This window comes from Phyllostomus hastatus, unplaced genomic scaffold (assembly GCF_019186645.2).
Source record: "Phyllostomus hastatus isolate PE091 unplaced genomic scaffold, TTU_PhHast_1.1 phas_contig_17, whole genome shotgun sequence".
Lineage (NCBI taxonomy): Eukaryota > Metazoa > Chordata > Mammalia > Chiroptera > Phyllostomidae > Phyllostomus > Phyllostomus hastatus.
In genome coordinates this window covers 44,932,054-44,959,502 of record NW_025333664.1, presented here as the reverse complement: position 1 = coordinate 44,959,502, position 27,449 = coordinate 44,932,054, and the positions used below count along the sequence as shown (strand labels likewise).

The 27,449-nt window shown below is 38.3% G+C and overlaps 2 protein-coding genes across 5 annotated transcripts in view; one reads left to right on the top strand and one right to left on the bottom strand.

Annotated features, from left to right (window-relative positions):
• Positions 1 to 13,668, top strand: part of NAPB (NSF attachment protein beta) — a 60,909-nt gene extending 47,241 nt beyond the window's left edge. For both annotated transcript variants that reach the window (XM_045832642.1, XM_045832643.1), the window contains 6 exons: positions 372 to 427; positions 1,819 to 1,903; positions 9,461 to 9,565; positions 10,339 to 10,407; positions 10,782 to 10,832; positions 11,769 to 13,668. In XM_045832642.1, coding sequence (XP_045688598.1) covers positions 372 to 427; positions 1,819 to 1,903; positions 9,461 to 9,565; positions 10,339 to 10,407; positions 10,782 to 10,832; positions 11,769 to 11,879 — 477 coding nt within the window. In that variant the 3' untranslated portion in view covers positions 11,880 to 13,668. The remainder of the gene's footprint in view (positions 1 to 371; positions 428 to 1,818; positions 1,904 to 9,460; positions 9,566 to 10,338; positions 10,408 to 10,781; positions 10,833 to 11,768) is intronic.
• A 3-nt stretch (positions 13,669 to 13,671) lies between these two features.
• GZF1 (GDNF inducible zinc finger protein 1) lies at positions 13,672 to 27,438 on the bottom strand. Of its 3 annotated transcripts, XR_006784978.1 has the most exons (7): positions 27,290 to 27,438; positions 23,717 to 25,092; positions 22,278 to 22,447; positions 20,564 to 20,731; positions 19,648 to 19,805; positions 19,428 to 19,517; positions 18,907 to 19,004 (listed from the first exon to the last, which is right to left on the bottom strand). XR_006784978.1 is itself a non-coding variant. In XM_045832639.1 (6 exons), the coding sequence occupies exons 2-6, from the start codon at positions 25,069 to 25,071 to the stop codon at positions 18,654 to 18,656; spliced, it is 2,202 nt and encodes a 733-aa protein (XP_045688595.1). In that variant the 5' UTR covers positions 25,072 to 25,092; positions 27,290 to 27,437; the 3' UTR covers positions 13,672 to 18,653. The 3 variants fall into 3 exon arrangements, 2 of the variants coding, with proteins under 2 accessions (XP_045688595.1, XP_045688596.1); XM_045832639.1 differs by lacking the exon at positions 19,428 to 19,517 and having other exon boundaries at positions 13,672 to 19,004; positions 27,290 to 27,437; XM_045832640.1 differs by lacking the exon at positions 19,428 to 19,517 and having other exon boundaries at positions 13,672 to 19,004; positions 22,278 to 22,372; positions 27,290 to 27,437.
• Positions 27,439 to 27,449: the final 11 nt, after the last annotated feature.

Here is a 27,449-nt window from a genome sequence, read left to right as displayed (position 1 = left end):
GCTAGCAAAGGACTCAAAGTCTGATGTATGGACCAAATCTGGAAGTAGTTTACAGCATGTCTATTTATATTCCATTGGAAAGAATAGGTCTCATAGCTACACTAACTGCAGTATAGGCTGGGAAAATGGTGTAGCTGTGTTTGCCACTGGGGAAGGGGAGAAGAGATTTTGATGGATAGCAAGCATTCTGCCACCAGGCTTCCAGAGCTGCATGTATTTTTCTGTTTCCTAAATAAGTAGGCTAAATTGTGATGGGTTTACTTTTGAGATAGATTTATTTATAAGAAAAATACCTATGCAAGTGTAATTTTTAAATGCAACTATTTAAACAAGTTTAAACAAGTTTGAATAACATATATGTGTCTTTTCAGGCTATCGCACATTATGAACAATCAGCTGATTATTACAAAGGAGAAGAATCCAATAGGCAAGTATGGGTTTTTGTCAAGTGTGATAAGAGACAGATCTTCCTAGCCAGGATGGAGGCGTAGGTAGACACACTGTGCCTCCTTACACAACCAAAAGGACAACAACAAATTTAAAAACAAAAAACAACCAGAACTGACAGAAAACTGAACTGGATGGAAGTCCGACAACCAAAGAGTTAAAGAAGCAACATTCATCCAGACCAGTAGGTGGGGCAGAGACGGGCAGCCAGGTAGAAAGGACTTGTGGCAAGGGGGCAGCTGGCAGACAAGGCAGTGGCTGGCAGGCCTGGCGAGGCAGCAGGTAACAGACTGGGCAGTCCCACATTTGCATGCAGATAAACCGGGAGGAACAACTGGGAAGTGAGACAGACTGCACAACCTAGAGTTCCACTATGGGAAAGTAAAACCTCAAATCTCTGATTGAAAACACCTGTGGGGCCTGAGGTGGCAGGAGAAACTCCCAGCCTCACAGGAGAGTTCATTGGAGAGACCACCAGGGGTCCTAGAACATACACAAACCCCCCCACCCAGGAAATAGACAAAGGAAATCAACTTCCAAGAAGTCTGGGAAACTCAGAGAGTCCCAAAGAAGTTGGACACACCAAGGCACATCATAATTACACTACCCAAGAGTAAAGAGAAGGAAAGAATCTTAAAAGCAGCAAAAGAAAAGGAGACAGTTACCTACAAAGGAGTTCTCATAAGACTATCAGCTGATTACTCAAAAGAAACCTTGCAGGCAAGACGGGGCTGGAAAGTATTCAAAGTCATGAAAGGCAAGGACCTACATCTAAGATTGTTCTGTGCAGTAAAGCTACCATTTAGAATGGAAGGGCAGATAAAATGCTTCCTAGATAAGGTCCAGTTACAGGAGTTCATCATCACAAGCCCTTATTACACGAAATGTTAAAGGGTGTTATCTAAGAAAAAGAAGATAAAAAACAAGTACAGTAAAATGACAAGCTCACAGTTTTTAACAACTGGACCTAAAACAAAAACTATGCAAACAACTAGAACAGGAACAGAATCACAGAAATGGAGATCACATGGAGTATTATCAACGGGGGAGTGGGTGGGGATAAGAGGGGGAAAAGGTATAGAGAATAAGTAGCATAAATGGTAGGTAGAAGATAGACAGGGGTAGGTTAAGAATAGTATAGGAAATACATAAGTTAAAGAACTTACATGTAGGACCTATGGACATGAACTAATGGAGGGGAGTGCAGGTGGGAGGGGGTGCACAGGGTGGAAGGGAATAAAGGGAGGGGGAAAAACAAATCTTCACTATACTCTGTGAATGCATTATACTGTACCAGATGAAGATGCACTGGGATATCTTTTTATTTCTCTATCAATTTGTTACTTATTCTACTCTGGTTCTTGATTTCAGTTCAGCTAACAAGTGTCTACTGAAGGTGGCAGCATATGCTGCTCAGCTTGAGCAATACCAGAAAGCCATTGAAATCTATGAGCAGGTGAGATTACTGCTGTCTCTTCAACTTCTGGAAGAATTTACTCTGGATCTTTTTTTAAATTAAACTTTTAATTAACTTCTTTTTTTATTGAGATATAATTCATACATTATATAATTCATCCTTTTAATGAGTACCATGTCTGTGGTGTTTAATATATTCACAAAGGTATAATCATTACTGTTACCTAATTCCAAAACATTATCATCCTAAAACATTATCATCCTAAATACCTCTAAGTATTTATCAACCTGATTGTCTCCTCCTTCCAGTTCGTGGAAACCACCGTCTGTTGTCTTTTTAAATGTATTTGCTGATTCTAGGCAAACATATATGGAATCATATATTGTATGGCCTTTTGTGGCTGGCCTCTTTCACTTAGCTTTTTTCCTAAGGTTCACCTATGTTGTAACATATATTGATACTTCATTCATTTTCATAGCTGAGTAATATTCCAGTTTATCCATTTATTATTTGGTGGAAATTTGGGTTGTTTGCACTTTGGTGCTATTATGAATCCTTGCTGCTATGAACACTTGTGTCCAAGTTTTTGTTGGGGATATGTTTGCAGTTCTCTTAGCTATTTACCTGGGATTGGGATATTGCTGGATCATATGATAAGTTCATTTTTAACTTTTTGAGGAACTGCCACATTGTTTTCCACAGTTGCCATACCATTTTACTATCCTACCAGCAATGTACAGGAGTTCCAGTTTCTCCACAGTCTCACTAATACTTCTTGTTTTATGTTTGTTTGTTTGTTTGATAATAACCACCCTAATGAGTGTGAAGCACTATCTCATGTTTTTGATATTCATTTCCCTAATGATTAGTGATGTTGAGTATCTTTTCATGTGCTTATTTGACATTCATACACAAATTTCTTTTTTTGGTATTGAGTTTTAGAAGTTCTTTATATATTCTGGATATTAATCCCTTATCAGATAAGTGATTTGCAAATGTCTCCCATTCTGTGAGTTGCCCTTTTACTCTGTTATTAGTATCTTTTGATGCACAAAGTTTTAAATTTGTATTGAGTCCAATTTTTCTATTTTTTCTTTTCTTGCCTGTGATTTTCATGTCATATCTAAGATATTACCAAGCCCAAGGTTATTAAGCTTCTCCTCTATGTTTTGTTCTATGAGTTTTATGGTTTTAGCTCTTAGGTTTAGAATTTTGATCCATATTGATTTAATGTTTTACATATGATGTTAGTTGAGGATACAACTGCATTCTTTTTTGCCTGTAGACTTTCAGTGCTCCCACCACTGTTGAATACACTTTCTTTTTGCCATGAATGGTCTTTGTACCCTGTTGAAAATTATTTGACCAATATGCAAAAGTTTATTTCTGGGCTCTCTGTTCTAATCTGTTGATCTATATGTCCATCTTCATGCCATTTTCACACTGTTTGATTACTGTAGCTTTGTAGTAAATTTTGAAATCAGGACATGTGAGTCTTCTAATTTCTTTTTAAAGATTGCTTTGGCTATTAGGGGTTTTTGTATTTCCATATGAATTTTAGGATCAGTTGTCAATATCTGCTAAGAAACCAGCTGTGATTTAACGGGGATTGCATTGAATCTATAGACCAATTTGGAAAGTATTGTCATCTTAACATTAAGTCTTACAATCTGTGAACATAAGATGACTTTCCACTTACTATATCTTTAATTTTGTTCAATATTTTATAGTTTTCAGTGTGCAAGTCTTACACTTCTTTGGTTGAATATACCTCTAAGTATTTTATTCTTTTGATGCTATTATAAATGGAGTTTATTTCCTTTTCAGATTGTTAATTGCTAGGTTCACAAACCAAAACATTGCAGGACTTGTTTATTAACTCTAGTGTTTGCTTTGTGGATTCATTAGGATTTTTTAATATACAAATAATGCCATCTTCCAATAGCAATAGTTTTACTACGTTTTCTCCATCTGAATGCCCTTTACTTCATTTTTTTGTCACTTGTCCTGGCTATAACTTCCAGTATAATGTTAAATAGAAGTAGCAAGGGCAGACATCCTTTTCTTGTTCCCATCTTAGGAGGAAAGCTTTTAGTCTTTCACCATTAAGTATGATGTTAGCTGTGGGTTTTTTAATAGATGCCTTTTATTAGTTTGAGGAAGTTCCCTTTTCTTCCTAGTTTAAGTATTTTTATCATCAAAAGGTATTGCATTTTGTCAAGTGCTTTTTCTGTATCTGTTGAGAAGATTATAAACTTTTTGTCTTTTAATTCTATTAAGATGCTATATTGCATTGATTTTCATATGTTGAACCAACTTTACATTTCTGGGACAAATCATAACTGGTCATTGCAAAGTTTAGGGGTCTCCAAGAACACTTCCAGGTTTGATAATTCCCTAGGACTCATAGAACTCAATGAAAGCTGTTATAGTTATGGTTTATTATAAAAAGTATATAGATGGAAATCAGCCAAAGTAAGATGTGTCATAGGGCAGGATCCAGGAGGGTTCCAAGTGTGGAACTTCCTATTTTCCTCCCCAGTAGAGTTGTACAAATAGTACTTACTTTGTTTAACAATATGTGAAAATATAGCACTTACTTCGTTTAACAATATGTGGAAATATGTGAAAGAGTGTTGTCAACAAGGGAAGCTCACCTGAATGTAATGTCTAAAGTTTTTGTTGGGGCTCAGTCATGTAGATGTGGTTGACTATCCATGTGGCTAACTATATTCTTCAGTCCCTCCAGTTCCTCCACAGGGTGGTTGAACCACACTGCCTAAGGCGCCCAAATAAAGAAAAACACTCTTACCAGGCAGGATATTACAAGGGCTTAAGAGATTACCTACCAGCAGTCATGGGCAAAGGCCAGACTTCACTGTAGGCAAAATTCTTAACTTTATAGTTATGTAATTCTTTTCATAAGTTGCTGGAATTAGCTTGCTAGTATTTTGTTGAGGATTTTGCATCCATATTCATAAAGGGACATTGATCTTTAATTTTGTTTTCTTGTGATGTGTTTGGTTTTGGTAGTAAGGTAAATACCTCATGGAATGAGTTAGGAAGTATTCCCATTTCTTCTATTTTTTTTTGAAGAGTTTATGAAAGATTAGTGTTCATTCTTTAAACACTTGATGGAATTCAGTTATTTTCTCTATTTTTTTCCAGTTCATTGGTTGTCACAGTTACCTTTATTATTTCTGTCTTCCCAGGTTTTTGGATTTACTTTGATTTTTTTGGTAGCAAGTTAAAGTGGGAACTTGGCTTACTGATTTTCTTCTTTGTGTGCATGCAATTTTAGTTCTGTCAGTTTCCCTCTTAGCAATTTTGGCTATGTCTCACTGTTAAATTGTTCTATTTTTTAAAATTCATTTCATTGGATTTATTGATTTTCATGGGTTAATTTTTTTCATGGGTTTTGTTTAATTTACAAGTGTTTAGAGATTTTCCTTTTATCTTTCTGTTGCTGACTTCTAGTTTGACCCATTGTTTCTGGAGAACACACTCTATTTTTTGCAGTTGGTTTTATAGCCCAGACTATGGACCTTTCTTGGAATATGTCTGTAGTTCTGCTCTCCTGGGTGACATGTTCTGTGAATGTTGATTATATTATCTTTGTTGATGTTGTTGAGTTCTATATACTTGTCAGTTTTCTTCCTAGATCTATGCATTGTTGAGCTTGGAATTTGGAAGTCTCCAACTATAATTATGGTTGTGTCTATCTCTCCTTTCATTTCTATCAGTCCTTGCTTCACATATTTTGTGACTCTGTTGCTTCCTACATACATATTTAGAATTGCTATGTCTTCTTGGTGAGTTGACCCTTTTATCATTATACAGGGTGGGGCAAAGTGGGTTTATAATTATTCATATGGAAAATAACACAATTAATAAATAACAATATAAGGATAAATTCTGTTTTGTGTACTCACAACTCTAAACCTACTTTTGCCCACCCTGTATAATGTTATTCTCTGGTAGTTTGCTTTGCTCTGAAATCTACTTTTTTATTAATAATATGGCTTCTCCTGCTTTCTTTTGATTGTTTTATATATCTTTTGAGCACTCTTTTCTCATCTTGCCTATATCATTATAATTGAAATGACTGTCTTATAGACAGCATGTTGTTAGGTCATGCTTTTTAATTCACTTTGCCAATTGGTATATTTAGACCACATTTATTGTAATTATTGCTCTATTAGGGCTTACATCTTCTTTTTTTTAATATTCTTTTTAGATTTTATTTATTTATTTTTAGAGAGGGAAGGGAGGGAGAAAGAGAGAGAGAGAGACATCAATGTGCAGTTGCTGGGGGCCATGGCCTGCAACCCACGCATGTGCCCTGACTGGGAATCTAACCTGTGATGCTTTGGTTCGCAGCCCGCGCTCAATCCACTGAGCTATGCCAGCCAGGGCATACATTTTCCATTTTATATGTTGTATTGTATTGTATTTATGTTAATTTTCATTTCTCTGTTTTCTGTTTTCATGCTGTCCAGTGAGTGACTTATCTGTAGTGTTTTTTAATATATCTTTGAATGGCTTTTTTAGTGGTTGCCTTAGCTGTTATATTTACATAATTTATCATAGACTAATGGCATCTTCATTTTGTCAGTTCCAGTGAAATACAGAAATCTTACCTTACTTTTCACTTTCTGTCTCTTTATTCTCTCGGTTCAGTATATAAGTATCTTATTTTCTTTACATACATTTAGAACCACATTAGTGTTACAATTTTTGCTTCAATCATCAAACATAATTTAGAAAATGTAAGAGAAGGAAAGTTCATTGTATTCACCCACATTTTGTTAGCTATGTTCTTCCTGATGATTTGAGATTCCTTCTTTTATTGTTTCCTGTCTGTTTCAAGAAAGTCCTTTTGCCATTCTTTTAGGATAGGTATATCGACAACATATTCTTTTTGTTTTCCTTCATCTGGGAATGTTTTGATTTCCTTTTCATTCCTGAAGCACATTTTCCCTGGGTATACAATTCTGGGTTGATGGTTTGTTTGTTTGTTTTAGTCCTTGAAAAAGGGCCATTTATGGCCTTTGTGGTTTCTGATGAGAAAGTTGGCTGACATTCATATTGCTTTTCTCCTGAAAGGGGATGTTTTTCTCTGCTTTCAATTTTTTTCATTTTCTTCAGTTTTCAGAAGTTTATGTGCCTTGGCATGGATAGATTTCCTCTTATTCTGTTTGGGTTTCACTAAACTTTTTGAATCTGCAGGCTTTTGTTTCTTACCAAATTTGGAAGTTTTTAGTCATCATTTCTTCAAGTACTGTTTTAGCTGTTCTCTTTTTCTCTTCCCCTTCCAAGACTTAGAGGACCCCGGTGTTAGTTGCATAAGTCCCTTATGCTCTATTTATTTTTTTTTTCAGTTTGTCTTCTCTCTGTTGTTCAGACTCAGTAATTTCTAATGTTCTGTGTTCTGTCATCAGTTTGATTCTTTCCTCTGTTCCATTCATCTACTGATCTTGAGCCCATCCACTTTTTATGTGGGTTTTGTACTTTTTGGTTCTAAAATTTCCATTTGGTTCTTCTTCATGTCTTCTGGGATTTTTTTTTTTTTTGCAGTGGATTTCTTTTACTTTGTTGATTTTTTTTTAAATTTTGAAGTGGTTTTGTATTGCTATTTTGAAGCATTTTTCTGAAGGTTCCTTCAAAACCATTGTTAGGTAATTCTAACATTTCTGTCAATCTCAGAGCTGTCATCTGTGGGCTGCCTTTTTTATTTAGCTTAAGATCTTTCTTTTTTTTGGTATGGTAAGTTTCAATAGAATACTGGACATTTTCACATTATTTTATGAGACTGGATATTACTTAAACCTTCTCTGTCAGTGGGTTTTCTGTAACACTGCTCTGGCTGGGAAAGAGTGTGTCATCTCATTACTGCCAGGTAAAGGTTAGAAGTTCAGGCTCCCCACTGGCCTTCATTAATATCTAGGGGTGGCCCTAGTTTTGTTCCAGCTCCTGCTTACCCTCCACCATCTCTATGCTGGGGTTTTCCTTGCTACTGCCAAGTGGTGGTGAAATCTTAAACCTCTACTATGCTTCTTTTGAAACCAGCTGGGAGGTGAGAACATCTGTTTCCTGCTGGATGGAGGTAGAACCAGGTTCCTCATGTGAGCTCCACTACCTCAGCAACAGGGGTGGAAGGTGGGCTCATTATTAGCTGGCAGGGATGGAGGATTAGCTCCCCTTTTGGCTTTCTCTGAAGCCACCTTGGCAGGAATGTTAAGCTCCTCTTCGCAGACTTGATAAGATGGACATCTTGGTTTCCCTCTTGGCCTTTGATAATGTGAGTGGGGGTAGAGCTACAGTTTTCTTGTGGTGTTTGGCTGTAGTAGAACAGTATTAACATTTCCTGTCTTGCTAAGCTGCCTCTTTGTTAGTCCTTTTGGTTAGAGACAGCAGACTCTTTGTCTATTCCCTTTCTTTCTTTCTTTTTTTTTTTTCTGCATCCAATGGCTTTTATAGGTGGCTGGATTTCTCTATAAAAAGTCAAGGGTACATGAAAGAAAAAGAAAACCCAGGGATCTCACTGTCATGTTTTCCCTTGTGTCTCAGGGTGTCCCTATCAGTCAGCTCTTTTCTCTTCACCTTTTAGTCTTAGATTTGTTTTATATAAAATAACTGAGCTTTCAGTTGTACTTAGGAAAGATAGAGCAAAGTATGTCTGTTCCATCTTCCTGCAAGTGGAAGTCTTCTGAGTCATTTTTAACAAGTTAACACTTAAATAATTTTTCTTCTAATAAAATTTTCTAGTTTGTGATACTGTATTAAAAGAATTTATTTCATAATTAAACTAACTTATATAAGATACAGAAGTATTTTCTTAAGGCAGTGGATGAGAATCAGTATGCCTAATGTAAGAAACCAAACTGTTTAAAACACAATTATATATCTACAGCACATAGATATGGTCAGCAGTATCCCTATAGCCAGAGAGAAAGGAGGGTGGGTGAAAGTGGGCAAAGTGGGGATAAGTGGGGATAGAAGGAGATTTGACTTTGGGTGGTTAGCTCATGATGCAGTATGCAGATGATGTTTTATTGAGTTGTATACTTGAAACCTGTATGGTTTTATTAATCAGTGTCACCTCAGTAAATTAAATTTTTCTTTTTAACTTGCAATGAAATACCACTGCACACTGGTCAGGATGACCATCATTAACAAATCAACAGACAAATGCTGGTGAGGATATGGGGGAAAGGGAACCTTGGTGCACTGTTGGTGGGAATGCACGCTGTTGTGGCTGCTGTGGAAAACAGTATTTCCTCAAAAACCAAAAATGGAATTGCCTTTTAACTTGGCAATTCCACTGCTGGGATTATACCCTCAAAATCCTGAAACACTGATTCAAAAGAACTTATGTACCCCAATGTTCATAGCGGTACAATTATAATAGCCAAGTGCTGGAAGCAGCCTACGTGCCCATCAGTAAAGGAATGGATCAAAAAACTGTGGTACATTTACACAATGGAATACTATGCAGCAGAGAGAAAGAAGAAACTCAGTAAATTAAATTTAAAAAGAAAAAAGGAAAAAGCAGCAGCCAAAAATTTTAAATTTGACTCTGCTTTCTGTGCCTAGGTTGGAGCAAACACCATGGATAATCCTCTGTTGAAGTACAGTGCAAAGGATTACTTCTTTAAAGCAGCCCTCTGTCACTTCATAGTCGATGAGTTGAATGCCAAGGTAAGGAGTCAGTCCTTCAGTACTAGTTTACTGATACACATTACCCATGAGAGAAGGTCTTACTCCGGTACTCTGTTGTTCTTGATATCAGTTCATTTGGGTGATATTCATTAGTTGCAAGACTAAACTGAGTACCTTAAAAATAATAATAATAATACGGTATATGCCTCAGCTGTAATCTTGTAACAGCTGCCTAAGCTGTTCTCTTAAAGTTCCCTGGTAGCCACATTTCCTTCAGTAGTTTTGCCTTAAAGAAATTAGTGAGCCTAGAGGGAGACAATAAAAGTGGAATAGTTTCCTTTTTTAAAAAAACTTAGAAATGTAATTGGAATGAGAATTGTGAGAAGGTGAAAAGCCAAGTGAAAGCTGAGAGACAAGAGGCAGAGAGTTGGGTAACCTTGTTGTTTTTAGTTGGAGGTGGAACAGCAGGATTAAAACCACTATGAGGAAAAGTATTCTTCCCTCTACCCTCCAACAATGGTCTAAGTGATTTCTGGGGGGCTGCAGAACACTGTTAAAGGAGGAATTTCATTTAATGAATGCCAACAGACACTGGTCTATGAGTTTTCAGTAAATTATCTAATTCTTAACTGAAATTGAAAATCAGAATAAATAGGACATTCTTATGTTAATTTTAATGTTGAATTTAACACCCTACTTCTTATACACTTACATAGAATATAGATGAGTCTTAACTGAAGTTAATAGAATGTTCAAAGCTTTGTTTTCTGGTTTAGTGAGTCAAATATTAACAAATGGTTTTTCTCTCTCAGCTTGCTCTTGAGAAATATGAGGAAATGTTTCCAGCATTTACTGATTCAAGAGAATGTAAATTATTGAAAGTAAGTAATGTTAGAACTTTGTAAAAAAAAAAGCCTTTGCTGTCGGTTGGAACTGTGTATAAAGTGAAGTTCTAATTCTATGAAATCTGCTGAAGAGTCTTTCCTGCTTTTGTGTAATAGATTTAAAATGCCACTAGAAGTCAGGGACATAGCATTGTGTTCTGAAGCAGGCAATTCAGAAATGTTAACACAATTACCAGATTCATGACTTGGGGTAATTCTGTATTTGTACTTGAATATTTCTCCAATTTTGTAAAGTATTTGGCAGTATCAGTAAATGTGATACTAAGGCTGTTTCTCTATTTAAAATATCTTTATTCAGAGATGGAACTTTTTAGCATACTGAACTAAATTTTTCATATTTATGTTATTAGAAACTTCTAGAAGCTCATGAAGAACAGAACAGTGAATCTTACACTGAAGCAGTAAGTTATGTCTTTTTGATATAATACATTCTTTGAAGGTTTAAGTTATAGAAACTTCTTTCTCTTTTCATTGTGTAAATGCCGAACATTTATTTTAACATTATTCCAGTATACTGAAATTGGGTTCTCCAAAGGTCATGTTTTATATATTCCACAAACCTATATAATTATACAGCTTCATTAGCCATGATAAATTTAGCTGTGAGACAAATTCAAGAAAAAATATATGTGTTACAATTTGTTGTTTTAAGAATGTATTCTTTTGAAAATAGTCTGCTTCATAAATAAGTGTAAAGTAAAATCAGTTAAATGCAATTTAAAATATAATGACAATATATTCCTGGCATAAAATAAATGGAAATTTTTTCTTTATATTCATCAATCTTCCATTTTCCTATCTTTTGCTATCTTATGCTTAGAATCAAAAGTTTCTCTGTATCTGCCATTAATATATTCATCATAGTTTTGAAGCAATAGCAGAAAGAAATGTTCTCCCATTTAACTTTTACTATGAAACTATTTTCATCCTATTGAAATGTTATTCTTTTAGTAGTGTGTTGAAATGAGTTAAAGGAGTTCTGCTTTCATACATGCAATGAATACTGGGACACTGTTAATTTCCCATGTTCCCATCTAAGTCTTATACATGGTCTAATTTCCTGTGTCACATTAAATGTGCTCTTTTTCCAATTATAAAGGCTGTTAGGAATTTTTGCTATCACAAGTTAGCACACAGCAATATAAAAGGCACAGAAACTTAACTCCATCAAAATAGGCAGAGGATAATGAAAAAATAAGCAAATTTTAATGAAAGTTTGGAACTGGAATAATTTTAAATGAAAAAGTTGGTAGATTATCGCTATATATATTTAAACAGCTGTTTTGTTTTGATTGTATCTCAATGGACTAACTCCTATTCCTTTAACCTTAAACTAGGTGAAAGAATTTGACTCAATATCTCGCTTGGATCAGTGGCTTACTACCATGTTGCTTCGTATCAAAAAGTCCATCCAAGGGGATGGAGAAGGAGACGGAGACTTAAAGTGAAACAATTATAAGTCTTTGTGGCATGCAGCTAACCTCTCTTTAGTTTCCTCTTAGGGCCGAGTGATCTTTATGAGATGTCTATTTAATGACTTAATTTTGTTGCACATGAGCTTAATGACGTGTGTGCAGTTTTCAAGTTTGCTGTGTTTGTGTCAATGTTAAACGGATGGGTAAAAAGCTTCTGTGCATACTGTGGATATAATGGGTTATTTCATGCTTGCCAAAGTCCTTAGAGTTTTCTGAGAACCACTTCAGAATTTTCTTAATATTTGAAAACATGGGTTTTGTTTGCAAAACCCATGTTTAATTTTGCCACATATTTTCTGTTCTTTTTCTTGAACTTGAGTACCCAACCCAACTGTTCTAATTAATGCTTTGAATATTCTCTGTAAATTTGCATCTGAATATATTCTGTAAGTGTATGTGTTAGTTAGGGTGGTTGTTAGGAATAAGTTTATGACTTCATTCGAAATTTGTTGTTATCTTGTGATTCTTTTGATGTTGCTAATGACTAGTTTCTTTGCTTTTGATATTGTTCCCTATGCCAACATGCATGTGAAAATTCAGAACAGCCAGGGTCTGCCTGAATCACACTGTGAGAAAAGGGGACTTCCTGGTGTCCCTTGCTTATGTGTGAATGAATGTCAAGGTGGGTTCAACTGCTTTGTATTTATATACACAGGCACACACACACAACTATATAACATCTGTGAGAAATAGAACTTTTTCTTTTCCTAGACAGTTTCCACTTTTAGTTGGGGTAAAAATCCCTGTTTATATTCACATAAAGGTGTTTTAACTGGCACATGTCTGCTCTTTCATGTTCATATTCTTTCCCATTGAGATGGTATCCTTCCTGTATCCACAGTCATGTACATCCTCATTGAGAAAGTATTTCAGTAATTTTAGTCATTTATTGAACGTGATGAGTTAGGTAGGGTAAACATGGTACAGAGGCTTATTATATGCCTCCAACTAGCTTCTGAGGGGACTTGACTTTCCTCTTGGCTGATGGAATTGTTTTAGCTTTTGTGTTTGAACTTTGAACTCTGTCATTTTCTTTTGTTTTACATTACTAACATGTGCTCTATTGATTTATGAACTTGATCCCATTATGTTACATGTTGACATATTTTAGACATGGCCTTGTTTCTTGAACCTCCTCTATGCGTATTTTTAGGCTTAAATTATTTATGTTCCATGTGCATTTGTTGCCAGAGATAGCCTGTTTCTTTCTAAATTGTGCTGCTTTCATTAATGACAGGTGGTGAAATTCCCCATCTTATGTTAGATAGTAACAGGTATTTAAATGTTTTCATTTTTTTAAATATTCTATTTATTTAGTTTTAGAGAGGGGAAGAGAGGTGAGAAACATTGATGTAAGAGAGAAACATCAATAGGTTGCCTCACAGATGCGCCCCATCGAGGGACTGAACCTCCTACCCAGACATGTGCCCTAACCGGGGTCCTTTCACTTTGAGGGATGATGCCCAACCAACTGAACCACACCAGTCAGGGCTGATGTTTTCATTTTTGGATGATCCTCAACTGGGATTAAGGGCTAGAAGTAGAATGGGTGTGCCCAGTCCAAGGGCACAGTGAGAAGGAAGGTTTGGGAATGGTGAATAGGTTAGTCTGAGATAAAGGAGAAAGCAGTAAAGAAAGTTGAGCCCTGGCTGGTGTGGCCCAGTGGACTGAGTGCCAGCCTGTGAACCGAAAGTTTGCTCTTCGATTCCCAGTTAGGGCACATGTCTGGGTTTCAGGCCAGGTCTCTGGTTGGGGGTGTGCGAGAGGCAACCAATCAGTGTTATCTACTTGCACATTGATGGTTCTCTCCCTCTTTTTCCCTTCCTTCCCTTTTCTCTGAAAATAAATGAAATCTTTAAAAAAGAAATAATTAAAAAAAATAAACAGAAGGTTGGAAGGGCCAGCTGAGGCCATATTGTGGAGGCTCTTTCTCAGATGGCTGGGAGGATTCCCTGGCTGTAGTTGTAGGGTGATGTGTGCAAGGTGGACTGGTGGAGAGGAAGGTTAGTGGTTTCATAGTATCAGCTGAGAGCAGAGGGACTGGACCAGAAGACATGGACACTCTGGTGTTGGGCCCTGGAATCTGTTGAGTATTTCTTTTTCCCTTCAGAAGTCAGGGATTCTTAAAGCTGGTTATCACTGATAGTACAATTTGGAATGGAGTTCATTTGCTACTTTCTTATTTCCTGTTGGAATCTCTTATGAAAATATTGAGAGAAAAGTGAATTTTTGTTGCTTTACCTAATCTGTTTCACAGCCATGCAAATGTACTTTGTAAAAAGTTTTTCCAAATGCACTTCTGTGAAAGTGAGGCATGGGCAGTGCTTTTGTAGCCCATGTCCTCCGGCCATAAGTCTCTGCCACCTGGAGAGCATTAAAATCCTAGCCAGCCAGCATGCTTCTTTTATCACTAGCCTAAAAAGTGTGTTTCCACTTGTTAGAAGAATCTCCTGGTCCGACCACTTAAAATATAAACCAGATGCTTTCTTTTATGGGAAATCCATTTAGCTTTTATTATGATCCCCTAATAAACCTGTATGAAAAAGAGGTGCAGTTTATAAAAATAACATTGGCAACATTTTATGTCAGAGACTTGCCTGTTTTGAAATGAACAGTGGAATTCAGTGTCTGAGTTAAAGATTTTTTTTTTAATATTTCACAGGAAAGTAAAAATAAGTGTAACGACTAGAACAGACAGGCTAGAAAGTAAAAGGAAAATGAGAGGGAAAAAGCTCCATTAATAGTAGCCAAACATCCTTCCTTGAAGTGTTCCATTGTCGAATGTAGGATCATGAACAAAATATGATGACTGTTTGTTACAGTTCTTGTATTTTAGCAAATCTGGGTGTGGTTCATGGTCAAAGTCAGTTAAAATTTCTTACAGGAAAGCTTTGCTTTTTGTAGCAACATTTTTATAGCTTGTGTGAGTTCCTTTTTTATGTAATGATTTGAAAACAGTATTTTTGCACAGCTGTGACTGTTATGATGGTGTGACTATAATGAAAGAGTGTGCATTTGTTTCCTTTGACACTTTGCATTTAAAGTATCCAAATGAAAACCTTTGTGGCTTTCTTTGGAGGGTTGGGCAGCACAGCATTGCTGTCTGTGACCTGCCACCTATGGTATGCTAGCAGGTTCCTGCCTGTGAAGTTCTGAGTTGGTCACTGTGGTGTTTTCTTCTCTCATACTCTTAGGTAGAGGATTGTATTATGAAAACTAACCATAAACCTACCTTAGCATAAAAGAGTATGTATGTTTTATGTGAACCTGTAAATAAAATGGAAATTATGAGTAATATTTTGACAGGTCTTTTCTACCTAAATTTATACAGATCATGAGTAGCTTCCTTTCTTGAAGTTATTCCTATTCAGTTTAAGGCAATAATTCTCTAGGCTTTTTGAATATCCTTTAAAACTTGAGTTTGACTATGCTAAAATCTTTCACTTTTTGGAAATTCAGGGAACTGTAATGATTTTGCACACTAAGGGTTTATGAAAGAAGCCCTGGTTATAGTCTGTTGATAGGCTGCTAAATTTGCACAATGACTTTGTAAGCCTCACATTCTCATCCCTACCTGTTGCCCTGATAAGGAATGCTGCTTGCATCCTTTGGGCTTGAAAAGTTGAGGGAGGACTGGTTCACAGAAAACTGCTAGGTGGGAGAGGAGAGGAGGGGGGGGGAACCCTGAAGTTACTCAACTCTTTTGGCATTTATTGAACTTGCAGATGTCTGTATAGGGTTAGCACATGCCCCTGGGCAAGGTTGAGCCCACTGGCCTCTATGGAGGAAGAGGGTGCCATGTGGTGTAGTAGTATGGGTCACCTCATCCTAAGAGCAATGTTCAGGTCATTGAGCATATTCCTATAACTTAAAGATAATACAGCAAATTTTGAAAAAAAGAATGGTAGAACAGACCATCCCAACCTAGGAATTCTGAGAAGTTGTTGATCATTCAAGGTTTAGTTTATCTCAGAATCATTATTTCCTAACAGAAAGAAGCCACTATGGTGGTTAAAAAAAACTAGTTTTGCCAGCCTTGGTATGAGTCCTGTACAGATTGACAAAGGTAAGTGGGTGGGTTCTGGGGCTTAACTGGGTAACATGCTAGGTAGCCCCTGACCTGTGTTTGTACCTTGCTCAGTCATATATGCCCACATTTAGGTATATGTGAGCAAATGGTCCTTTGCACAAGTGCCCTCCCCCACTGAAATAAAATATTGTTACTTCAAGTTTCACACTGTCAAGTTTAATTAAAGGGATGACCACTCATTGGTCTCAAAAAAATGTCCCTGTGTGATAAGGTATAAATTTAACAAGTTACAACTAAGTTGTAACTTACCATCAAATTGTTGGTTTGGATTATCTGATTTTATAGCAAAACCACATTTGTTAAAATTACCTTCAATAAAGGTCTTCTCCCACCACATGGTCCATTTTTTCCCAAAGTGTAAAACAAAAATTTTGGTAAAACTAAAATCAGCAGAGATCTTTGGAGTTTAGGCTGAGACTAGTTCCCACATTATGGTTGAAAGGCACTAAATCACTCCCTTAACTGCCTTTTCTGAGGCTCTAGGAGAAGCAGCCAGCACCAAGGGCACTTTCCCAGTCATGGATTTAGGACTGACATAGTGATACGATAGCTTGCTTTCCCTCAGGGAGACTGTACTTGGACTAAGAGAAATAGGAGGAGATGCCCCACAAATCCCTCAATGATGAGTCTTCCATAAGGTTAACAGACTTCTATTCTCAGAGGCAGCTTTACCTTCCCAGGAAGCAAAGAAATAGATAAACTGGAGAAATAAGTCTTCGATATGATGCAATCTTAAACACGCCATTGAAAAAAACCAGTCCACTTACACACTCCACAGCACCAGCTGCACAGGTTACTTCTATACAAGCAAAGGTTAGTGTTACTTATCACTAGGCCTTTTACTTCTAAAGAATAAGTGTGCAGTTCACATAGTTAAAACTAAAGAGATTATTCCTAGGACTACAGTCTTGATTTTAAACTTCCTTATCCATAAAATTAAGAAAATTATACTTGTTTCAATCTATAGAGCCTAAATTCTAATAACAGGGAAAAAACTTGCAAAACTATTTTACAAACATTTATTAACACATTAAATGACTTTTTATAGAATTTCTAAAGAAAATTTTACGACAAAAATGCATCTAGTAGGTAACAAAATATCTATTATTTAAATTCCTTCTCATTAAGATGACTTTACTCCATGAAACAGTACATTAGTTAGGCAGGTTCATTCTTACCAAGAATAAAATGGCTATGTAACTGTCACTGTTTGTTGTTGTTCTGTAACCTAGTTAGGATATATTGTCATAATTGAATTTGAACTAGTTCAGTACCACTGTTCTTTAAGAGCAGGTGTGAAACATGTTATCAGCACCTAAAACACACCTTATAGTGGCTTTAGTATGTAACATGTTATAAACTAGAACAAAATAAACACATAGGAAAAAAGTTTTCCCTCATTAATGTTTCTGGAATGGTATAGCCATATCTTCATCCTGGAACTTATGGATAAGTTCTTTCTCTTAGAAATGAAAGTGTTTTCACAGTAAATTAATAAATTAAAATGTAGAAAAACTGTCAACAGAATTCCCTTTTAAGGCTGTCTTTAAATAAATATGTTTAGGGTTACTTATGAGTCACAACTACATACAAAAGCCACTGGAACCATGAATCAAGCTTAGTAAATACAGCAGAATTATCCTTTCATTGCAAATTCATTAACTCCAGCATAACACAGCCAAAGGGGCATTTACGACAAATTATTGGTTCTCCGCAATCTACTTTTAAGGCATAATCAATGATGTGTGCCAAGGTTTTTGGTCCCTTGGCTGTATTCTCTCATGTTCCTAAGTAAACAAATGTGTAAGTTTGGGTTTCTGAAAGTTACAGAAGTTAAGTCAGAAAAGACAGAAATACTAATTACTCTGCTCTAAGGTTTGCCATAATCACCTCATTGCTACTGGTCAGTAAAATAAAAACAGTTTCAAGTGTTGTAAACCCTGTGGCTTAATTTTTCACACCTTTTTGCAAAACAAAACAAAACAAAAACTATAGATTGCTACTAAAATCTTTGGTAGGACAGATTTTACCTTATTAGGTTTTTAGGAATGAAACTGAACAGCCACATCTCATTTCAAAAGCTATTTTATGACAAATTTCCTAGCTGTGTATGTGTTGTGATTAGGGGTTATACTAAGCTGTTTGCAAGTGTCATTCCTTTTTTAGTGTGGGTGTAAGGGAGTGGAAGGAAATGAATTCAGTAATTCATTTCTTCAGTCCCATTCAAGGGTCCCTTTAGCAAATCTGATTTGCTTCAATTCGACAGGAAAGAAACAATACATGGCTCGAGTTTTATTTCAGCTTTTTAGAAAAATATCTTGTGTACTCTATTATTAAGGTAGTTGTCTAAACTTAACAAACATCAAGGTACTCAGGCATTAGAATGATTAATGCATGTAGCAGCCTACACCAGAATTAGGTGAGGTTATATTAATTGCCTTATGTGTTGATAAAGTGTAGCTGGGATCATGCAGATAAGGATTTTTAAGGGAAAGCTTTAAAAATGTTTTGATAAAAACGTGCAAGTTATCAATTTAGGAAAATCAGAAGCCATTCTTGCCCACTTCTTTGCCTGTTTCTTAGCTCCTGACATCATCTTGCATACACTATCACACAAGGTGCACGATGGGACCTGCCTGGCAGGTAATTGCCAGCTCTTACTCCATATTGGTCAAAGAGTGAAGTTGTGTGGGTATCAGATGTGTCTGTGGAGTCAGCTCACTAAGCTCACTGATGGTGGTGGCCAGCAGAGCATCCTGGGGCACCACAGAATTATCTGACTTGCAGGCTGTGTCTACAGAACTACTCTCATGTACAGAAGATATGCTGCCTTGGACTGTGGCCAGGTTGTGAAAGTGGTTATTTTCTGCAAAAGACAGCAATTTATCGGAAAGTTTGGATGATGCATATTCTTCATCAGGCTGTTCAGTTTTATGCCCTTCATCATTCTTGGGTGAGCCATCTACAATAACAAGGAAAGACTTCCATGGCGTATTCTTATCATGTACCTATAAATGAAACACAAAAGTCACTTAATGTGTCTTTGGACAAATATCTATAAACCTTCCAATTCATAGCCATTGTTTTTCTGTTTTTTAATCCTCATGCAAGGATATTTTTTTACTGATTTTAGAGAGGAAGGTGGGGAGGGGGAGAGAGATAGGTATTAGTGTGAGACAGAAACATCAACCCGTTGCCTCCAGTACACACCCCAACTGGGGACTGAACCCACAACCTAGGTATGTGCCTTGACCAGGAACCAAACCTGCAACCTTTTGGTGCACAGGACAGTACTTCAACCAACTGAGCCACCTGACTAGGGTGGCCACAGCTACTTACTTAATGCATCTTTAAAACAATAGTCTCTTTTCAATCTAAATTTCTACTTTAGCCAACTCTCTTTACTAATTGCCAAGTATTCTTCTACCTACCACTACTGCTGCTGTTAGAAAGTGTCTATAGACATCAAGACTTGGTCTTCACTTCATTCACACTGTGAATGTGCTCACAGCAGAGAAAACCTGAGGAAGAAAATATCTGTTGTTTGTCTTCTATAACCACCTTATGGAATAACAGGCATTTCTGACTGCCTAGGGTTACGCATACCCAGGAACTAGCAACTTGTTATTCTTAAGCCATACTGTTGCTTACTGAGGTGTGCCGCCGGAGAGTGGACTTGTCAGTAAAGGTCCGTCCACATGCATTACACATGAATGGTTTCTCTCCTGTGTGGATCCGATGGTGGCGCTGGAGAGCATTGAGCTGGGTGAACTGCTTACCACACTGGTCACAACAATAGGGACGTTCTCCTGAGGCAGGAAGAGAAGAAAACTGGTTGATCTTGTTAGCCTGGTGTATTTAATTCTGACTACAAAACTAAATAATGCTGTTTGTAAACCAATGGAAATTATTAGCATTCTACCATAAAGAGGATCAGTTGAGGGTCAACTGACAGGTACAAATCAGTCCTCTATACATGTTTCCCTGATCCAAAAGTAGTGTTCCCGTGAAACCTTTTATAAGCCGATAATGGCATAAAGTGAAGAGCATTCCCCACTTTGCAAAAGTTCATGTTACATTTTTTTCAGTTACTGAAAACAGGTACTAATACAGGTCTTTCATAAAAGCAAAGTAGCCCAACATGAACTTCTGAAGAGCAGGGATCCCTGTAATACCAAGAGTTTATGCCCTATATGAAAAAAGGGCCAAATTCATACCTGCAGCTCATATTACATCTATAGAAATTTCACCTAGTTCCATAGTGAGGGATATAAAATTCCCATATCCCATAAGTGAATTTGCATGCATGTGCATATACACTAATATGTATAGATTATCCCCAATTCTAATCTGAAAATGTTAACGTGTTCACATATCCATACCTTTTCAGTTTCTCAAGAGCCAGAAACTAGAAACTGAAAAATTTTAAAATAATATTATGACATGTAAAGTTTGGTGAAAGATTTTTCCTAAAGCTAAATTCCAATTTTTCTAGTTCAGTCAAAAACCTTTAGGATGTTTCTCTTGGTACACTGAACTCCCTTTTTTGGTGACATTCCAGCCATACCTGTGTGGACTTTAATATGCTGGTAAAGTGAATTCCGCTGGGCAAAAGTCCTGAAACAAACTTCACATTTAAAGGGTTTGGATCCAGTATGGATTCTATTGTGATGTTTTAAATACTCCTTAGAAGCAAAACTCTTGCCACATGTTTCACACATAAAAGGTCTTTCACCTACATGAAAAGATGAAACAAAAAGTTAGAAATGATACAGGCACTAGAATACACAGGTAAGAATGGATCCAAACTCTAAAACCCATATGTACTCCAACAGCGCAGGCAGCCTGTTACATTTTCTAGTTAAAACTATCATAAAACATCTGTTCATGTAAGATGCATGCTACTTGCTGAAAATTGGTATAAAATATCTTTGGAAATCCCAAGAAAGACTCCATTAGCCAGCTCACATTTTGGTAATTTAGTCATTTCAAACAAGTAATTGTATAACTTGTTTGGAGAAATTGTTAGATTTTTCTCAAAGAAGCACTTGTGTGGATCTTTTTCAGAATAAAAAATAAAAGTCTTTCTTGAAAGGGAGAGGAAATTTACATTGGCTATATATGCATAATTATTCTAGAGTAGCAACTCCCAAGCACTTTGGATTGGATTACAAGATAAGGAAAAAATGGTTAAATACCACTTCACATTGTGTTGGAATCCTTTAATTCTACAAATCAGACTTATTTATTAGGTATACTCCTGATTTTATAAACATCAAAAATACTGGGTTTAATAAATTCCAAATATATTAGTATTTTCATCAAATGATTGACTCTAACTTAATCTTTCAGTTGTGACCTGACTTCACCTTGGTCCCCAACCATCCATTACACACAAATTCTGCTCACTTTACAGTCTAGTAATTCACATCATTAAATGTCTCATCTCTGCCTCACCTGCATTTGAACTTGAGGAACATATGACAGTGTTTAGAAGTAAAAAAATTAAAAACACAACCAATTAAGGAACTGGATTAGCATGATAATTACACTATACAACAGATTATGTATACTTCTATGCCAAACAATAGGGTTTTCTGAACAGTGTGGTTACTGTGCTGAATTCAGAATAAAGCCAACTTAAATGTTGTCCCTCACATAATAAAATGTCACAAAAATTTTGGAAAATGGAAATAAGATAATTCCCACCTTGATACATCATATAATTATTTTCTAGTCTTTTGTGCAGGTATTCAATATAGTTGGGATTAGTTACATGCTTTACTGTGCACTTTTCAAGTCAATATTCAAGTACAAGTGTTATTCAGAATGTTCAGAGCCCTCACCCTAAAAGGCCATGGCATGAGCCAGGAGGGTAGATTTTCCTGTTTACTGAACCACTGTGGTTGAGTAAGCAGGTTGTTCCTAATGCTCTGTTATTAGAAATAGCAAGATGATGGAAAATAGAGCTTTTCTCATATTCTGAACAATTTCTTTAGGACAGATGCCTGCAAATGGAATTTGGGGCTAAAGCAGTAGGAACTGTTTCATACCTTTTTGATACATAAGATGCACATGCCAGTTCCTACTGCCTAGTGTGCAAAAGACCATCACCACAAGCATATTTTATTTATTCATTTTTGCTCACTTTCTAAATGGGAAAGACAGATCATGGCTTTAACCTGCATCTACTTTGGTAGATGCCAACTTCTAAATTAATAAATTGCAGTTTTCTTCTACCACTAGGAAAGACATTCAATCACAACAGCAGGGGTATTTACCTGTGTGACACCTTTTATGATATATCAGCATGTGGTTCTGAGTGAATCTTGCACCACATTCATCACAGACAAAAGGTTTTTCCCCTGTATGAATTCTGAAAGTACAACATTCAGATGATAACTTAGGATGTATTTCAAACCTCACTTTGCAATTCAATTTCCTCTCCAGCCTGCAAAGATAGTTTGTTCTGTGAGACCTAATGAGAATGACTGGAACGAAGCCCATAATCTTCATCTCCAAATCTGCATCTGCACAAGGACAACTACATGTTTTCCCGTAAAACACTAAATGTCCACCCACACCTGCCTTACGGTTTATTTTGTACAGCACATTTAGGCAGAGACCATGCCTTTGCATATTTTTAAAAACACTAATGAGCGTCATGTAATATTTGTAGTTTTCTTAGTCAGAATAATCAACCACACTCTAGAACTATAGTTATGAAGAACCACATGACCAAAAAATTAACTATCATTTACTAACATGTATGACATAACTAGTCTAGAAAGAACTGTTCCCAAAATGCTGAAGAAACCTGGCTTCTGAAAATGCATAAAATGCATAAGCATTTTAATTTCACAACTAGTATGAAGTAGATTATCAACCATGATTTACTGAGCACTTCCTAATAAGCCAAGTTTTTAAACTTGTTAATATAGAGTAAGAGTGAACACCATACTACCACCCCAAAGACTAGCCCAAGTTTGAGGGCAGATCTAGAACAGGCTGGAAAACTGGATTTGAAATACTAAGCACTGTAAGAAAACATTTAAAAACAGTGTCACCCACCTACAGTGCCAAAGTTAACAAACAGAAAACACTGTCCTAATTCTGGAGTTTAGACTAACCAATAGCACAGTTTCCAAGCCCAGAGAATGAACATGACCAGAGAAAAGTCCGAAAGCCCTAAAATGTCATCTCACTGAGCTCATTACTGGGACTGTGGGACCCAGATGGTCACAAGCCCGTGTTCTAAATCAAATCAGGAAAAGAAAAATAAAGGTTATTAGCCTCAGGTGTGGTGGAAAGAATACATACCAGAGGCTCCTAGGGGACTGGGAGAGCTCTGGCCTGCAGTTGCATGCCAGAAAAGACCTGTGGGGCCTGGCATGTTCAGCAGCTATCTGTTGCCCTGGTCCTGTGTCCAGGCTTCCATGCTGTGACCACAACAGAAGCTGGTAAATCCTCATTAGCCTGAGGCCTACAGAACACTATGAGATTTCTGTAGTGTAGAACAAGACCCATAAAGAATACCCAACTTTCAGAGGGAACAAGTTATGAAGTGAAATGTAGCCACACTAGTCTAAATCCTAGAGCTACCTCAATTTCTGACACACACTTCAACAAAATTAAGCACACAAGCCACATTCTGAAAAAAAATTATTTTGAGGGTCTCTGCTATTGCCCACACCAATCGGCTAGAGCCAGGTGCACATACCTCATGTGGGTCTTCAGTGCTGAGGGCTGTGAGAACTTGGCCTCACACTCAGTGCAGCTGTAGGGCTTGTGGCCCGTGTGTGTCCGCTCATGGAGCCGTAGGGCTGTCTTAGAACTCAGGCCCTTGCCACACTGCTGGCAGTGGTGCCGCTCACCACCTCCTTCATGGACCTGTACCACATGCCGCTTGACATCCTTCTTCCTCTTGAATTTCTTCCCACAGAACTCACATGGGAAGTGGCGCTCACTACTGTGTACGTGACGCTGGTGGCTCTTCAGGTTGCAGCGGTTGGCGAAGGTCTGGCTGCAGGTATCACACCGGTGAACCACCTCAGTGGCCACTCCATGGTAGTGCCTAATGTGCTTCAGGAAGCTCTTTTCATACAAAAAGGCCTTTTCACAGATAGTGCACTTAAAGTTGCTCCTCCTCTTCTCCTCCTCACCCTCCTCATTCTCCTCCTCCCTATGTCTTGCCTTCTGCAGCACCTCCCCCACCTCTACTTCAGCACTGAAATCTTCATTTTTTGTTACCGGCTCCATCTCTGTACCCACAGTGTCTGGGCTGGGTTCTTGTGGCCACCTGTAGTCCCCCACATCATCCTCAGCACTTTTCTGCTGTTCTCGGAGTCTTCTTGTATATTTCTTTTTAGGAATTTCCACAAATACCTTTCTGCCAGCCAGCCTTCCACTAGCTCTTCTGATTTTAGGGTAGGAAGGCTTAACTACATCTTTCTTCTTGTCTGGTTTCTCCTTGGACTTCCTTGGGGGCATATCTGGCAACATGCCATTGCTGATTCTCTGCACTAGGGGGTCTGAGGAGTCCATAAGGCCATTGGCAAGAGGACTGTCCGCAGCCACACTTGCCGCAGTATCAGGAGTAACACTACCTTGGGAGCTACTGCTCCCTTCCACCTCCTGAGACTCAGAGAAATTCTGCAACTCCAAAAGTACCGACTCTAACATCTGTTTCTTTAATTGAAAACAAGTTTCTGATAAGTCTAAACATTTAAGCTTTTCAGCTATTTCCAGCATTCGCTGTACCCGATCTTCTTCTACCTGTACCTTTGCGGTGTAAACAAACTCAAGAAATGAAGCAAAGTCAACAACTTGCACTTCATTTAAGTAAACATTAGTCCTACTGCCATCCACAGTCTTCTCATTGAGGAACATTTCCTTAAAAAATTTGCTAGTGGCTGCCAGCACTGCCTTATGGGCCATGAATTCTTTGCGGATGCCCTGGTACTCCACGCTGACAGTCACGTCACACAGGTGACCCAGAAGGCGTAGTTGGTGCATTTCATGCAGAAGATTAACCGGTGAGGATTTGGATTCCAGCAAAACTGCACCACTTTCCATGTTTCTTCTTTCTAAAAATAGCTTTGAAAACAAAAACAAGAATTATTTCATGCATGAGCAACCACTGAAGTAAAAGGATTAAAAGTTATGAAGATTATTTGTTTTTAGAGAATATAAACTTAACCTAAACCTAACTTTTCTCATGTGAAGACTAAAATCACACTTCAGTTAGCAGTTCTCTGAAGTGAAGTCCTGATGCACCTTCATAAGATAATTTGTGAGAAAAAAATAAGCATATTACTAAGATTTCACCCAAGGGTACACATAAATGATTAAAACTATGATTAATGAAATATATTAAGGTAGTAAATTTGCTAGGTCATTTTCAAATTTACTTATACACAGCCCCAAAATTATAAAAGAATTTATGGCAACAATAATTCTAGTTCTTTGATCAGGAAACCAAACAAAACACATGGCTGATCTGGGACCAAACCTTACAGAAGCATGTCTGTCTTTGAAAACAACTGAATTATAAAAAACATAACTATTTTCATGGTGAAAACTTCATAGAAATTTAGTCAACAACTCATACCACTTCCGACAGCCTAAAACACCTCAGAATTTGAATTATTGTTAACTCTACTGATGTAATGCAAGTTCCACAGCTTTAACTAGCTGCTTTACCTTGAGTAAGTGAACTTTCTGAACCTTACTTTGCTTGCTCCTTTGTAGAAGGCTGGCAGGCTGTTATGAGGCTTCAGTGAGTACAAATATTTCAAATGCTTGCAGCCACACCTAACACTTGTTAGCTAGTTGATACAGGCTTCCCTTGCACCACACGTATGTGCTGTTATCCCTATTTCACAGATGACAAGGGAACTATCAAGGTAAGTGTTGGGCTGGGACTTGTTCCTGGGCCTGATGGGACTCTGGACTCACACTGAAACTGCTCAGTGCACCCCTCACCTCAGCCTTGCCAAATGCAAACAGCCGTTTTTACTCCCTCTGTGGGCACTGTAGATTTTACATCCATCCCACCCTGAGGTCTCCTCTCTTTGCTTTCCTTGGTACCCCACACCATTTGGGTCATTTCTTTTGCTTTGCTTGTTCTGTTACTTCAGACTCCCTGATATGTGCTTTCTCCTGAAGGTCCACCCGCAGTCTTCTACTCTTCAATCTCCTTCCTCTTCCAAGTTTGCCTTTGTTCCTACATTTCCACCCATCCATCCAAAATGCCCACCTTACTTCTAACCTCCGTCAGCCAGATCTTGAATGTCATCTCAGACCCCATGTGTCTAGAGCAGAACTTTATCTTCCCTGAAAACCAGTCTCACCTCTCCCCACTTCTCCAGTCCCATCAATGACACTTGAGGCTACAGCTGGCTCCCTTCAACCACCAGCATCCGGCCCTCAACATAAAAAACGACTGCACTCTGAGATTTAACTGTAAAAATGACATCTACAAGACCTGAGCAGTATCACCTGAAGACGACTCCACAGTAAACAGAAAATACTGACCAAAACTAAGTTAAGTCAATATGAGAGGTTCATGGGATGGTGGGACGCTAACACAGGGATTGTCACTGATTCCAACAGGTGTTGGGAGAATTGGCAGGAGATTCATCTCTTAAGCCTGATGCTCATACTCACCAGCAGCCCTCCACTTCCTCAAACTTCTGCCAACCTGGCCCTGGAGCAGAGATGCGTGAGCTTACAGGGGGTCCTGACAGTGATTTAGAAGTGAAAGTTGTTTCTGCAAACGATTTCCCATTTTTCACGAATAAGGTAAAAGAAGCAGTGGTCACAAAAACAGAACATTTCGGCTTGGGTGACGGCGTCATCTCCCATTGTAATTGGTGCCCTGACAAACCTCTGTCCCGGGGCATCGCCCTACCGTCAGCGGATAGCCACGGTTCTCCCCTCCAAACTAGAAGACTGCAGTTTTCCAGCCTGGCCTGAGTCTGACCGGGCCAGGCGCCAGACAGGGCCCATCCCCGGCCCCCCACAGGGAGCTCGCTGCCACCGCACAACTACCCCTCAGCCCCTCCGATCCGCACATTTCCCAAGGACCAGGCCCCAGTTTCTGGCAGACCGGGTTCCTGCTGCACCGCGGGCGTCCAGTGCGCCCGCGCGGGTCAGTTCCTCCCTCTTGGCCGCGCTAGCCCTCTCCCCCCGCCAAGGCCCTGCACCCCTAAGGCCCGCTCCTCCTTCGGGAAGGGCCCGCGCGAATGGCCGAGAGGGAATGACTGGGCAGGCCCTTGAGCCGAATACTCACCTCCCAACAAATGCCGCCAACGCCCCCGCTGCTACCGACGCCTCCGAGCTTCCGCCGGACCAGGCCCGCGGGGTTCGCGGGCTTGCAGGGCGGGGCGCGGAACGGGCGCAGGCGCCTCGGATTGGCCCCCCGCAGTCCCTGCTAGGCCCCGCCCCCTCGC

Coding starts and splice junctions, on each gene's coding strand:
- GZF1 (XM_045832639.1), bottom strand. CDS start 25,071: ATGGAAAGTGGTGCAGTTTTGCTGGAATCCAAATCCTCACCGGTTAAT. Junction 20,732..22,277: donor TCATAAAAGGTGTCACACAG/GTAAATACCCCT, acceptor CTTTTCATGTAG/GTGAAAGACCTTTTATGTGT. Junction 19,806..20,563: donor GCATATTAAAGTCCACACAG/GTATGGCTGGAA, acceptor TTCCTGCCTCAG/GAGAACGTCCCTATTGTTGT.